Source organism: Engystomops pustulosus, chromosome 5 (genome assembly GCF_040894005.1).
Source record: "Engystomops pustulosus chromosome 5, aEngPut4.maternal, whole genome shotgun sequence".
NCBI lineage: Eukaryota > Metazoa > Chordata > Amphibia > Anura > Leptodactylidae > Engystomops > Engystomops pustulosus.
The window spans coordinates 195,990,104-196,005,945 of record NC_092415.1 but is presented as its reverse complement, the minus strand read 5'-3'; the positions used below and the strand labels follow the sequence as shown (position 1 = coordinate 196,005,945).

General features: G+C 44.6%; 1 protein-coding gene across 2 annotated transcripts in view; it reads right to left on the bottom strand.

The window, feature by feature from the left end:
- The window catches only part of LOC140134286 (uncharacterized), a 253,868-nt gene that overhangs the window by 220,648 nt on the left and 17,378 nt on the right, over positions 1-15,842 (bottom strand). For both annotated transcript variants that reach the window (XM_072154872.1, XM_072154874.1), the window contains exon 7: positions 15,485-15,586. In XM_072154872.1, coding sequence (XP_072010973.1) covers positions 15,485-15,586 — 102 coding nt within the window. The remainder of the gene's footprint in view (positions 1-15,484; positions 15,587-15,842) is intronic.

Sequence of the window (15,842 nt, the reverse complement as noted above, 5' to 3'; positions counted from 1 at the left end):
CCATCCTGATGTGCCAGACTTACCTACAGACAGCTGTGACCCAGACAAAGGATGACTGTAATGGCACTGATTGTTTGGGGCTAAAGAAAGAGTTGGAGAAAGGTCCTTTTTAAAGGGATTGGCCTTGACTTGGTACTGATGGCCTACCCTTGGCTGTAAAGAAGAATTGGAAGCATTTGGCTCTGTGTCTTTGGAAGTAATAAATGGGAGCCACAGCTGTAGTTTCGGCTTCCAGGTGCAAGGGAATAAATCCAACCCCTTTAAGACTGAGAGGCAATAACTTGGCCTGATCACTACACAGAGGATGCCCCTCATCAATCTGATCTTGAGGACCTATTCTCTGGATACTTTATATTATCACTATTCTAGCTGGGAAAACCCTTGTATAGGATGGTCATTTTCTGATGATCTAATACAGAATGTTTTCTTACTACAAATTGTAGTGAGAACATCAATAAAATTTCGGATTCCTAGCGAAGAATTAAAGCCCTTACAGACGTAAGCAGCTACAGGCATCGGATAAATAGATACACAGACAGATATAGGGAAGAAAGATGAAGGCGGGATACGAGAAGGCGGGATACGAGAAGGCGGGATACGAGAAGGCGGGATACGAGAAGGCGGGATACGAGAAGGCGGGATACGAGAAGGCGGGATACGAGAAGGCGGGATACGAGAAGGCGGGATACGAGAAGGCGGGATACGAGAAGGCGGGATACGAGAAGGCGGGATACGAGAAGGCGGGATACGAGAAGGCGGGATACGAGAAGGCGGGATACGAGAAGGCGGGATACGAGAAGGCGGGACACGAGAAGGCGGGACACGAGAAGGCGGGACAAGAGAAGGCGGGACACGTGAAGGCGGGACACGAGAAGGAGGGACACGTGAAGGCGGGATACGAGAAGGCGGGATACGAGAAGGCGGGATACGAGAAGGCGGGATACGAGAAGGCGGGATACGTGAAGGCGGGACACGAGAAGGCGGGATACGAGAAGGCGGGATACGAGAAGGCGGGATACGAGAAGGCGGGATACGAGAAGGCGGGATACGAGAAGGCGGGATACGAGAAGGCGGGATACGGGAAGGCGGGATACGAGAAGGCGGGATACGAGAAGGCGGGATACGAGAAGGAGGGATACGAGAAGGAGGGATACGAGAAGGCGGGATACGTGAAGGCGGGATACGTGAAGGCGGGATACGAGAAGGCGGGATACGAGAAGGCGGGATACGAGAAGGAGGGATACGAGAAGGAGGGATACAAGAGATAGATACGTAGATAGACAAGTCCGAAAATAGGCAGCGTTTTTTTCACCTTGAAACTTGAGTGCTGCCTATTTTTGGACTTATCTATTGGGACCCCACGCCACGGACCCTCGGGCTCTGCTTTCTGTTTGTCAGATAGATACGAGACAGATAAATGATAGATGATTGATAGATAGATACGAGATATACAGAAATTGTACTTTAAAAAATTTTTTTGGGCCGAAAACAGATGTTTCCAGTAACACCGGAAGAACTGAAATATAAAAACAGCAGCAGTAGCTGATAAAAAAAAATTGACACAGCATAAATCAGTGCGATAGAGAAGAGGAGAGATGCAGGTTCACCAGGACGCTCTACAATAAATTACCGGATCAGCAGGGACATAGAGAAAACTATTAATCAGCACTTTACGACATGAGGGTCAATGGATGGAGATAAATCTGGGGGCGGGCGGAGAGCAGGGGGGGGGGCTCACATGCAAAAATAAAGGAAGCAAAATAATCCGCCGATGCAAAATCGAAAAATCATGTCATAAGCAGCAGAAAGGTATGAAATACACTTAGCGGCAAGTGAAAATAAAGCAGCGGCCGGGTCCAGAGCAGAAGGAATGACTGCGCCTCTGCAACACGGAAATCCACTTATTAAGCATAAAGCATCCTAATGAGTCGCTGGAAACAAATGGACTAATGTCATACACACATGATTTCTAGGGCAGTCGATAGACTCGCTTTTCCCCTCTTTAACAGATTAATGGCGTACGAGAAAAAATAAAAAAAATTTCGCCAAACGCTACTTGGCTGCCACCCGGTGGCAGAATAAGAGAATGACGCAACTGCGGATATTCTAAGTTTAATGGTAAATCATTCAATTCTGCAATGTTTTCCTATAAGCATGAAGAAACAAATAAATCTGCGCGCTCCTCTGTGACTTGTAAAGACGGAATAGAAACCGCGAGCCAGTGACACATTAGATTTAATACGAAAATCATCGCCGCTCTGCCAAGGCCCGTGACAAGTGGGGGCACAGGTTTTTTTTTTCCTTCCTCCCGAAAGTGTAACCGGATTACAATGACGTGAATATATTTCGCCTTCCCGTGCGCCTCATGTATCTTACTCAAGGCTCAGAATTGTGCGGCAGGAGCTCCCGTGGCGAATAACCGGGGGAAAAGGTGGAAAATATTGCATCATTTTAGTTTAAATAAAGAACTTTACCTTAAAGGGGTTGTCCAGAGGTAAAAAAAAATGGCTGCTTTCTTGCAAAAACAGCGCCACACCTGACCATGGGCAGTTCTGGTATTACAACTCGGCTCCATTCATCTCTAAACAGGTGAGTGTAATACCGGTCACACACTCTGGTCAGGGGTGGCGCTGTTTGTTGGAAGATAGCAGCCATGTTTATCAACCTCCAGACAACCCCTTTAATGGGATTAAAAAATGACATCTATAGGGATTCATGGGAGAAGTTCCTTTTAATCCTTTTCAAAACACTTTGAAATATTAGGATGGTGCTAAACAAAATTTACCTGCCTCCCCAATTTCATTCTTCTAGATGTGGACTATCCCTTTAAGGGATAGTATACTACCCCAAAGCATTGTGTAGGGCACTATAAGATTTTCAGACCTACCATTCGTGTTTCCGACTGAGCTGTCATTTGTTGAGAAAATGGCATTTTAATAATTATGCAAATGAGCTTCTTGGTGCACTGTGGGTGTGGTTAAACCTACTGGTGCACCCATTTTCTCCTAACTATCTACATCCCCTAGGACAGCTGTGCACCATACAAATAACTGATATTCTGTAGGAGAAAAAGTTGTAGAAAGAAGAAAAATGGTGCACCGGCAGGTTTGGCCACGCCCATAGTGCACCAAGATGCTAATTTGCATAACAATAAAAATAGATTTTTATTTTTTTTCAAAAATGATCAAATCACAGGGAAACAGGAAAGATAGGTTTGCGAAGATTATTAAAAGCCCAACACAGTGCTGATATTACTGACAGGGTGATTTGGGTTGGGATAGGATCCCTTTAAGAAAACCCTTCACCTTTTTGACCACACAATATGCATTTCTCTCCTGGGTCGATGTGGAGTTCCCCTTTAAGCATAAGCGATGTCAAGCTGCTCAGATAAAATATTACCCATACTGTGCAAGTATTAAAAAAATTTTTTATAAAGTGTCTACATGTAATTGATTGGTTGATCGTGGTGACGGCAGAACCACCCGGGCCAAGTTTATGGAAACCGTAAAAGTTTAATAAGAACATAAAAGAAACAGACATTGTGTTCCTCAATCATTGATAATAGAGAAAAATATACAGCAAACAACAAGAAGGGAATATTAATAGAAAATCAGACCAAATAGACCAAAACATCACTAATCTGGGCATCAGTTAGGTTTCGGGATTTAAAAACACCCACTGGAGCATAGGGGGCGATATGGGGGGAGGTTATCACCACTCACTGTGTCCCCTCTAAACCTGTAGTATTAGGGCCAGCACGGTGGCTCAGTGGTTAGCACTACACCCTTGTAGCACGGTGGCTCAGTGGTTAGCACTACAGCCTTCCAGCCCTGGGTTCAAGTCACAGGCTCAACATCTGCAAAGAGTTTGTATGTTCTCTCCGTGTTTGTGTGGGTTTCCTCCAGGTCCTCCTGTTTCCTCCCACACTCCAAAACATACTGGTAGGTTGATTAGATTGTGAGCCCCATTGGGGACAGGGACTGATTTGCCAAAACTGTATGCAGCGCTGTGTAATATGTGTGTGTGCTATACAAATAAGAGAATTATTATTATAAGTGAAATTCAAATGAAAGCAATAACTTAAGTGTAAATAAAAAGATTTTAAAAAATCTGAAACATTTTTTAAAAATTTCAAAAACTATGGGGACGATATGTGAGCGTTTTTAAAGTCACTATTCAAAAAGAAGGCCATTATGAGCTTTACTGTGTAGATTGGGACCGATGAGTAGAGACATCTCATTATAATTAGAGGGTTGAAGAGTTATATTGTCACCCCTTATCTACCGGATAGTGGATAACAATCTGATCAGTGAGGTCCAACTGCTGGGACGCTTGCAACATTACCCCACCGGGACCTGGCTGCAGTGTGGGGGCACCTGGATTCCCAGGGACCGCCGCTATTGTGTCCCGGGTGGCTTGGTTGAAAAGAAACAGGCCTCATTCACACCCGCCGGGGCCAGCCGGGAGGAGCAAGAAGAGGGGGAGCCGAGATATAGAGAAAGAATCACCCTGGGGCACTCCTTGTGCTTGGTAACTGATCCCCGGGCAGGTTGTGAAGTGGATGTCCGAAATGTTAACAGCAGGCCAGGAATCACACTTCAAAACAGGAATCTTGAAATAACTCACAGTCTCTTTAATGGCACACAGTCTAGCAGCTGTAGACCAGTGATTTTCAACCTTTTTTGAGCCGCGGCACACTTTTTAAACTTAGAAAATCCTGAGGCACACCACCAACCAAAATAGCACAAAATGACACTAAAACAGTCATAAAAGGCCTCCCTTTACTAATAAAAAGGCCCTAGCGGCCTCCCTTTACTAATAAAAAGCCCCTGGCGGCCTCCCTTTACTAATAAAAAGCCCCTAGCTGCCTCCCTTTACTAATAAAAAGCCCCTGGCGGCCTCCCTTTACTAATAAAAAGCCCCTAGCTGCCTCCCTTTACTAATAAAAAGCCCCTAGATGCCTCCCTTTACTAATAAAAAGGCCCTAGCTGCCTCCCTTTACTAATAAAATTCCCCTAGATGCCTCCCTTTACTAATAAAAAGCCCCTAGCTGCCTCCCTTTACTAATAAAAAGGCCCTAGCTGCCCCCCTTTACTAATAAAAAGCCCCTAGCTGCCTCCCTTTACTAATAAAAAGCCCCTAGCTGCCCCCCTTTACTAATAAAAAGCCACTAGATGCCTCCCTTTACTAATAAAAAGCCACTAGATGCCTCCCTTTACTAATAAAAAGCCCCTAGATGCCCCCCTTTACTAATAAAAAGGCCCTAGCTGCCTCCCTTTACTAATAAAAAGCCCCTAGCTGCCTCCCTTTACTAATAAAAAGCCCCTAGATGCCTCCCTTTACTAATAAAAAGCCCCTAGATGCCTCCCTTTACTAATAAAAAGGCCCTAGCTGCCTCCCTTTACTAATAAAATGCCCCTAGATGCCTCCCTTTACTAATAAAAAGGCCCTAGCTGCCTCCCTTTACTAATAAAAAGCCCCTGGCGGCCTCCCTTTACTAATAAAAAGCCCCTAGCTGCCTCCCTTTACTAATAAAAAGCCCCTAGATGCCTCCCTTTACTAATTAAAAGCCCCTAGCTGCCTCCCTTTACTAATAAAAAGCCCCTAGCTGCCTCCCTTTACTAATTAAAAGCCCCTAGCTGCCTCCCTTTACTAATAAAAAGCCCCTAGATGCCTCCCTTTACTAATAAAAAGCCCTTAGATGCCTCCCTTACTAATAAAAAGCCCCTAGCTGCCTCCCTTTACTAATAAAAAGCCACTAGCTGCCTCCCTTTACTAATAAAAAGCCCCTAGCTGCCTCCCTTTACTAATAAAAAGGCCCTAGCAGCCTCCCTTTACTAATAAAAAGCCCCTAGCTGCCCCCCTTTACTAATAAAAAGGCCCTAGCGGTCTCCCTTTACTAATAAAAAGCCACTAGATGCCTCCCTTTACTAATAAAAAGCCCCTAGAGGCCCCCCTTTACTAATAAAAAGCCCCTAGCTGCCCCCCTTTACTAATAAAAAGGCCCTAGCTGCCTCCCTTTACTAATAAAAAGGCCCTAGCTGCCTCCCTTTACTAATAAAAAGCCCCTAGCTGCCTCCCTTTACTAATAAAAAGCCCCTAGCAGCCTCCCTTTACTAATAAAAAGGCCCTAGCAGCCTCCCTTTACTAATAAAAAGCCCCTAGCTGCCTCCCTTTACTAATAAAAAGGCCCTAGCTGCCTCCCTTTACTAATAAAAAGCCCCTAGCTGCCTCCCTTTACTAATAAAAAGGCCCTAGAGCCCCCCCTTTACTAATAAAAAGCCCCTAGCAGCCTCCCTTTACTAATAAAAAGCCCCTAGCTGCCTCCCTTTACTAATAAAAAGGCCCTAGCAGCCTCCCTTTACTAATAAAAAGCCCCTAGCGGCCTCCCTTTACTAATAAAAAGGCCCTAGCAGCCTCCCTTTACTAATAAAAAGCCCCTAGCTGCCTCCCTTTACTAATAAAAAGCCCCTGGCGGCCTCCCTTTACTAATAAAAAGGCCCTAGCTGCCTCCCTTTACTAATAAAAAGCCCCTAGCTGCCTCCCTTTACTAATTAAAAGCCCCTAGCAGCCTCCCTTTACTAATAAAAAGCCCCTAGCTGCCCCCCTTTACTAATTAAAAGACCCTAGCGGTCTCCCTTTACAAATTAAGAGCCCGTGGCGGCCTCCCTTTACAAATTAAGAGCCCGTAGCGGCCTCTCTTTACTAGTTAAAAGGCCCTAGAGCCCCCCCTTTACTAATTAAAAGGCCCTAGAGCCCCCCCTTTACTAATTAAAAGGCCCTAGAGACCCCCCTTTACTAATTAAAAGGCCCTAGAGACCCCCCTTTGCTAATAAAAAGGCCCTAGAGGCCCCCCTTTACTAATTAAAAGGCCCTAGAGGCCCCCCTTTACTAATTAAAAGGCCCTAGAGCCCCCCCTTTACTAATAAAAAGCCCCTAGCAGCCTCCCTTTACTAATAAAAAGGCCCTAGCAGCCTCCCTTTACTAATAAAAAGGCCCTAGCTGCCTCCCTTTACTAATAAAAAGCCCCTAGCTGCCCCCCTTTACTAATAAAAAGGCCCTAGCTGCCTCCCTTTACTAATAAAAAGGCCCTAGCTGCCTCCCTTTACTAATAAAAAGCCCCTAGCTGCCTCCCTTTACTAATTAAAAGCCCCTAGCAGCCTCCCTTTACTAATAAAAAGGCCCTAGCTGCCTCCCTTTACTAATAAAAAGCCCCTAGCTGCCTCCCTTTACTAATTAAAAGCCCCTAGCAGCCTCCCTTTACTAATAAAAAGCCCCTAGCTGCCCCCCTTTACTAATTAAAAGACCCTAGCGGTCTCCCTTTACAAATTAAGAGCCCGTGGCGGCCTCCCTTTACAAATTAAGAGCCCGTAGCGGCCTCTCTTTACTAGTTAAAAGGCCCTAGAGCCCCCCCTTTACTAATTAAAAGGCCCTAGAGCCCCCCCTTTACTAATTAAAAGGCCCTAGAGACCCCCCTTTGCTAATAAAAAGGCCCTAGAGGCCCCCCTTTACTAATTAAAAGGCCCTAGAGGCCCCCCTTTACTAATTAAAAGGCCCTAGAGCCCCCCCTTTACTAATTAAAAGGCCCTAGAGGCCTCCCTTAACAAATAAAAAGCCCCAGCCTACCTTTACTAATAAAAACAAAGACCCTAGCTGCCTTCCCTATACAAATAATAACCCTATATACTTACCCTTGATGTCTTCTTCCGCGTACCTTCACTCCTAATGGCGATCCGCTCACCTTCTGTAGCTCCTGCACCGCGCGCCTCTGGTCACGTGACTTACGCGACCTGACGTCAGGTCGCGTCAGTCACGTGACATGGGCCGCGCGGTGCAGGAGCTACAGAAGATGGGCGGATCGCCGACGCGGGGCTTGGAGGTAAGTATGGGGCATAAATAAGGGGGCGCGGCGGCAGCTCGATATCGGGGCAGCTTAGTTCGGGGAACTTTCCCCCGCGGCACACTCAACCTTGTGTCGCGGCACACTAGTGTGCCGCGGCACACAGGTTGAAAATCACTGCTGTAGACAGTGTAACACTGTAATGGTCTGTCAGCCTCTCTGTAATCTCACGCATCTCTGATCTGTCTTATCTTTCTATGTGTCAGTGTGTTAGTACAATGTCAGAAGCCAGATCAAAGTGTATATACACCTGTACCCTGATACATGGTCACCCCACAGAACTAAATGGATCATAATGGGGGTCATTTACTAAGGGCCCGATTCGCGTTTTCCTGACGTGTTACCCGAATATTTCCGATTTGCGCCGCTTGTACATGAATTGCCCCGGGTTTTTGGCGCACGCGATCGGATTGTGGCGCATCGGGGCCGGCATGCGCGCGACAGAAATCGGGGGGGGCGTGGCCGAACGAAAACCCGACGTATTCGGAAAAACCGCCGCATTTAAAAACCGAAAATGTGTCGCTTGGGGAGCGCTCACCTTCACCTTCTATGGGATGGTGCATTCCGGGGCGTTAAGATTATTTGCGGCGCTGCAGCGCCACCTGGTGGACGGCGGAGGAACTACCATCTTAAATCCCAGCCGGACCCGAATCCTGTGCAGAGAACGCGCCGCTGGATCGCGAATGGGCCGGGTAAGTAAATGTGCCCCAATGTGTCTGTTTAGAGAGGCCCCGCCCACACCCTGGGATTTTGCACTGAGCAGCCTAGGGAGTGATAGGAGCTAAAATAGCAATAACACTGAATAAAATTGTTAAGTAAGGGGTTAAAATGAACTTGAAATGTGAGAATTTTCTTTAGTGGGAAAACCCCTTTAAGCTCTGTATGTAGAGCATCTTTAAATTCCTGATCCCTAAGAAACACGGCCTTCGTCTATTACTGGAAGCTCTAATAATAGTCTATATAAATTTCTCAGGCAAGTTAGTTTATCATATTTAAAAGGGTTTAAGGCTTTAGACATCCCTTTGCTTAGACCGTCAGAGATCAGCTGTAGAGAAACTTGATGGTAAGTGTAGAGTTTTGCTGCAGCACTCCCACAGAGCAAATAAGGTATTACACAGTGCTCATTAACATCAATGTGTTGTTTTAGTAATGCAGGGAAGGCACGGTCCTCCAAAGTCAGAGACGCTCTCTGTAACCCCTTTCCATTTTGACCATCTTCTATAATCTCTCTAAAAATATATATTTTTAAAATCTCAGAATCCATTTAAGGAAGATTTCAAAAGCAAACCCCAACTTTTCGACTTAAGGAAATAAGACTGGTTGACAAAAACTGTCCATAATATATTCATGATGGAAGTTTTGCTGCTAAACCTCTGGTGATAAATATGCAGAAGAAGACAGGAGCAATGAGAATTAAGAGGTTTAAAGCCCATCCATAAAGTGTGAAGACGCCTCGCATATGTAAATTCTGCCGGCAGACAGAGTGTCAGAAGGAAGAGACAATGTAATCCCAACACTTCATCAATCTACATCTTTGGCCGGAGATAACAGATTCCTGGAGACACGATTTACATGTCTGATCAATTCCATCAGCGTCAAATATGCAAATGGCCAAAGAAGTGTTAAGAGTTTACGTCTGGCGAGGAGCGGCCATCTACCCGCGACAGATGGTGGAAATAAGTGAGGAACGGCTGCGATGGCTCCGCTGAATGGAAAGGGTGTGCGTTTCTTAAATAGCCCATAAAAACCAAACACACAAAGTCAATGGTAACATCTACGGGGGACGAGTTTTTAAAGAATGCATAAAAAGGTCAAAAAGTTTCCTTTTTTTTTCTTGAATAAGGGGGATTTTACTAATTTAAGGCAAACTTTACAGACGCAAAACGCCACATTTAGCTACAAACATCTGAATAAAAAAATAAAAATCGGAGATTTAAGTTATGTGGGGGTGAGAGAGACCAACAAAATCCATCATGATACACTGTGATGACACCGTGACTGTGATAATCTTCTTATATTTGTTATCCATGGCCTCCTTCCTTCTAATATCAACTTTTAACGTTATGCTAATGAGCCCCTCACTGTTGTTGCTTCACAGACCAAACTATTTAATGCAATGAGTGGCCTTCTTGTACCAGGGGACACAGGAGGTGAAGTACTTGAGAAAACACAAATGACGTTCCTTGGTCCAAGGAGGCCACTTATTGGGTGAAACAGTCCCAGTGAAAGCCCACAACATCTAGTTGGGCCCAAGGTACTGGAGGAGAAGCAGGAACCTGGGAGTCAGAGCATGGTAACTATGTGTTGTTTTTCAAGTCGGCCATCTCCTGATTGTTCCATGTCCCTGGACTAACATGTTGGTGACCTGCACTTTGCATCCATCCAAATGCATTTGGGAACCATTGTAGACTCTGGGCCTAAAGGTTGAATGGAGTCTCTGGTGGAGTTTGGAACTTGGATGCTGGAGAGATCCTGGATGGTCTTCTATCCCAAGCCACAGTAGAGTGGTGAGATCACAAAACTTTTGCACCACACTTAGATATGGTGACTCTTAGATACTTATTTTATTGCTCATTTCCTCTTGATCACATTGAGAACATTCTGTCACAATCTACACAGCAAAGCTGAAACCCTTTTTCCCTTACATACTCACACTGCTACAGTTCCTGGTTCCCACCATGCTCCAATACTTACGGTTTTCAGTTTGAAAGTTCCATGTGGCCACAAAACACTTTAGCCAATGAGTGGCCTTCTTGTACTAGGGCACAACATGTGAGGTGAAGTCCTTAAAGGGGTATTCTCGTCTGGACACTCACATTCAGGTTGATTAATCTGCCATACATAAACATTTCTTCATTTGGATGTTATAAAAAAAATGTTCCTGTGTGAAGATAATTTCTCATAAATGTAGCCATATGGTCCCTTAGAAACTAGATGGCTTCCTCGGATACGGCCACCTCTGCTGGATGGATTTCACAAATAAACAAAAAGTTTTTGTATATGAAATGTCCGTGAATTACTGCAAGTCCCACAGTCGTCCTGTGGTAATGATCTCTGAAGCCAGGTGGTCAGGCAGGACTCTATAGCGCAAGTCTGGCCACCACTGCCAGAGTGTGACGTGGTCGTAACCGAGGAAGCTATCTCATTTCTAAGGGATAACATGGCTACATTTATGAGAAATTATCTTCACACAGGAACATTTTTTTTAATAACATCCAATTGAAGAAATGTTTACATATGGCAGATTAGTGAAACTGAATGTGAATGCCCAGACGAGAATACCCCTTTAAGAAAACACAAATGACGTCCTTTGGTCCAAGGAGGCCATTTGTTGGGCGAAACAGGTCCAGTGAATCCCCAGAACATCTAGTTGGGCACAAGCTTGAAAACCTTAAAAATTGGACGTGAAACAGGAACCCGGGAGCCAGAGCATGGTAAGTATGTGTTCTTATTTGTCTCATCCTTCCTCTGGCAGTTCCATGTTCCTGGACTAACATGTTGGTGACCTGCACCAAGCATCCATCCGAATGCATTTAGGATCCATTGTAGACTTCGGGCGCCAAGTCTGTGGTGGAACTTGGATGCTGGAGAGATCCTGGATGGTCTTCTATCGCTAGCCCGGTGGAGTGGTGAGATCACAAACCGTCTGGACCACACTCGGATATGTTATTACTGGTATCCTCTTGACCACATTGAGAACAGGTTCTTTATTCAGTTGCTCCCCTGTTTTGCAAACATCTGTACTCAGAATTGCTTCCAAATTTGGAAAAAACCCCTTTAAGCAAAATACGTTTCCCACTACCTAAGTAATGCTCCATCCCTTTAACTCATCTTGGAAAAAGAAAGGGCACATTGGTGAAGAGTTCATCCCCCAATCAGCCAGGTACCCCATATAGTGTGACAAGGGGACAAGGGATTAAAAAAGCCCCTAAAACTCAAAAAACTGCACTTCAAAACGTAACATAAGCATAAACAACACGGTAAATGTCTCCGATGACCCGCGCCCCCTCCAATCCTCGCTCATCCCTCTGCAATATTTGTCATTTATGGTCTTTTGTGATCCAAGCGGCAGGGACACAAGAAGACGAATGCGACGTGTTGGGAGAAAACTGGATATAATTAGGAGTAAAGAAAGCGGCTCGACTGTACATCTGACCACAAATCCTCCCGCAAAAGAATAAAGAGTGACAGGAGGGGGAAGGAAGGCTGAGAAATCATTAGCGTTGGATAGATGTACAGTCAAGCTAAAGACAAAGTCTCTTTGTTCGGCCCAGCGGCCTCCAAAAGAAAGGGAGTGTAGGAGGCCGGTATGCGGCCAGAGATAACCGGCCTTCCATAGAAATGACAAAACGCTCGGGCTAATGACCAGTGTGTTGTCTTATTAGGCCGTCCCTTTATCAGGATCAATGCTCACAGCTTCCCGCCACAATCCCAGCATTAATCCGCCGCCGACTGAAGGCTCTGACACTGATAAGATGAAATGCAAAAGGCGACTACCGGCGGAGGAACATCAGAATGGAGTAGAGCCGCTCACCGCCGGCCTTTTCATTGACTAACACAGATAACAAGTCTCTATTATAGGCCCCAAAATGCAGAATAAGCAACCGAAAAAGCCAGGTGCGTTACAATGCTCAGCGTATACAATGTTTATTTGCGGAGGTGAAACATCACAATAAGATTGGTAAAATAAATAAATAAGAAATGGGCGCTACTTTTACCAGTTCAACTTCATCAACCTAGTCTGGCATAGTACGGTCAGTCCACCCACCAACGTGTCCGTAGGCTTAAAGAAAACCTACCATGAGAAGTAGATGTGATGGTAGGTTTCTCCTGCTGCCTCTGCCCTAATCTGTAATGTAATACTCCTGGAACCTTGTTAAAAATTTTATTTTAGTAATATGTAAATTATCTGCAAAGGCTACTGGGGCGGGGAGTAGCCTTGGCTCCCAGAGCCCACCTAGGCTAGTACACGCCCCAGTAGCCTCTGCAGCAAATTTACATATTAGCAAAATAACATTTTTAACAAGTTAGGTTCCAGGATTATTAAATTACAGATTAGGGCAGAGGCAGCAGGAGGAATCTACCATCACATCTACGTCTGATAGTAGATTCCTCATGGTATCATCGAGGGGTTAAGGAAAAAGTTTCTCCAGCGAATCCGTTTAAAAACATAGAGTCTTTATTCCATAGTGAAGTAAAAACAGATTAGTTTGCACAATGTCAAAAAGTTGACGCGTTTCGGACTTCCTTTTGACATTGTGCACACTAATCTGTTTTTACTTAACCCCTTGATGATACTCACCTGAAGCGACTCAGCGTTGTCCTCCCTGCGAGACCTCCTTTTCCCACAGTCCAAGAGATTTTCTTCATTGGGTGAGCTGTATCCAAAAAAAAATTTCTATTTTTCTCTTTGCATTCCTCATGGTAGGTTTCCTTTGAAGGAAACCAACCATCAAAATCCTTCTTGATAAACCAAAGGACACTTACTCATAGATCCAGGCACCGGGACTGTGGTCATCCTCGTATATTTTTCTTCTAAAATCAACTTTTAAAATTATGCTAATGAGTCAAGAAGGTTCTGGGTGGTGTTAACAGAGCCCCTCCATGTTAAAGCTTCATAGGCTGTTACAGTGTGCTAGTAGCTGGAGACTGGTTGCTATTATGTCTCCCCTACACTGCACATAGAAAGTATTGGAGAATCTGTACCTGTATCTCATTGACATAGCTTTAGTTATTGAGTTATTTAGGGCATTAAAGGGAAGTGCTGGCCAATATTGATGTGAACAAAGCACTTGGGGTGAGATAGAAACTTCCTCTGTCTCCTTTATAACTCTGCTATCTAATCCTCTTCTATGTAACCTCTTACGTTCCAGTGAATTCCCGTTGTTTTCTTTCCTTCAAATATTTGCTGCATCTGTGATCCGGCACGGCGCTGCGTCATGTACTGGATGTGTAACGGAAAGTGATCGATCACCAGAGGTGAAAAGCGATCAGTGGTAATTATCTATATGGAGTAATTTCCGTATCGCCAGGCCTACACTTTTGTGGCGCTTCTTTCCCCGTTACTTATCTCCCATCCCGATCCTGATGCAGAGCGGAGCCAATCATAACTCACGCCGGAGCCGCCGCTCCCTGACATCTCATTATTTGTGTTGCAATCATTTCCTGTGGAGACACTTGTTCAATTTGCTGCAACTGCTGTGAATCTCAGTCCACTCCACAGACAGAACCAATACTTTACATGCTACTTAAAAATATCAGGTTTAACCCTTTACAATGCCGACCCACGAAGTCAAATCTCACGGCCATTGTAAATCCGGAACAGTCCGATCCAAAGGGAGTGGGTGGGACACAGACGGGAAAATAATTTGGTTAACCACGCAAATTAAAGGGAACCTGTCAGCAGATATTGACCTAATAAACCACTACCTCTACCTGTTTTACCTCTACTATGTCTTCATCATCGGCTCCACCTTAATTTTTTTGGAGACTTGGAAGCCATGATGCCAGGCTCTTCATTAGATACTCCGTTCCTTCCTACAAATTGTTTATAAATTGTTTTGTCATGCAGCTAAACACCTTCCAGATAAGGTTTCTTTCATGACCCCATATGCTGGTATCATCCAGAAAATCAGCTTTGAAGTGAGATGTGAATTAGTTGTATAAAGTCAAGGAGGCGGAGAATTTAGCACTGAAGTCAAGCTCTCCCTGGCTAAAACACCTCCTTCACTGTAATTGATAGTCCTGCATCGAGAAACATCATAAGGCAGATATCCTGAAGTCTGGTGCATTATGTCAATCACATGGGAGGATGTAGGCGGAGCTTAACTTCAATGTAAAACTCTCCACCTCCTTGACTTTATACCAGTTTACATCTCACTTTAAAGTGGATTTTCTGCATGAAGGAAGCACTCTGAGCCGTGAAAGAGACAAAAACTAGAAGGTGTTCAGCTGCTTGACAACATACAGGTAGTGGTTTATAAGGCCCATTTCTAATGACAGGTTCCCTTTAACAGCGGCGGGTGTCAGCTGTATTATAGAAGTCAGGCCCAACAGGGAAGGCTGAAGCTCTCAAAGGAGGCAAATTCACATGTACATCTACATGCAGAGACATGTCTAATGGAAGAGATTTATTGAAAAATGGCCAACCCCTATAAACAGTGGTGGCGAACCTATGGCACGGGTGCCAGAGGTGGCACTCGGAGCCCTCTCTGTGGGCACCCGGGCCATCACCCCAGAACGGAGTTCACCAGACAGAACTCAAAGAATCTGCCTCCAGAATCTTCTTACAATGATAGAATTTGCCCTCCTCCTTTCAACTGCATTGGCGTCTTCAGGAGGCTGATACGATTGAAAGTTGTCAAAGAACAAGGAGAAATAAATTACTGCTTAAATTGCTGTGCTGGCACTTTGCAATAAATAAGTGGCTTTTGGTTGAAGATTGGGCACTCAGGCTCTAAAAAATTCGCCATCACTGCCCTATAACATATAAAATCTGACCACCATTAGCTCCAGCACTGTTCCCTTCTCCATAGACTGCTAGGGGCACCATGTCATTTGATATTTTTCCGTAAATTCACATACCTCTACTATGTCTGCATCATCGGCCTCCGGTGCTCCACCTTCATTTTTTTGCAGACTTGGAAGCCATGATGCCAGGCTCTTCATTAGATACTCCGTTCCCTCCTACAAATACAACCAAAATTTTTATTAAATCTTAAAATGAATTATATATATATATATATATTCAAAATAGCAAAAGACAATCTTCACATATCATTTTTGTTCTCATATTTTAGACATTTAGGTCTTTTCTTTGTGTTCTACATATAGTTAGAATTTACGAGTACACAGAGTATTTAAGCGGAACTGGATTCTCCCTACTATACTCCCCCAATTACCACTGCACTAAAAATCATTTCAGGTCCTAGACCACATTGTT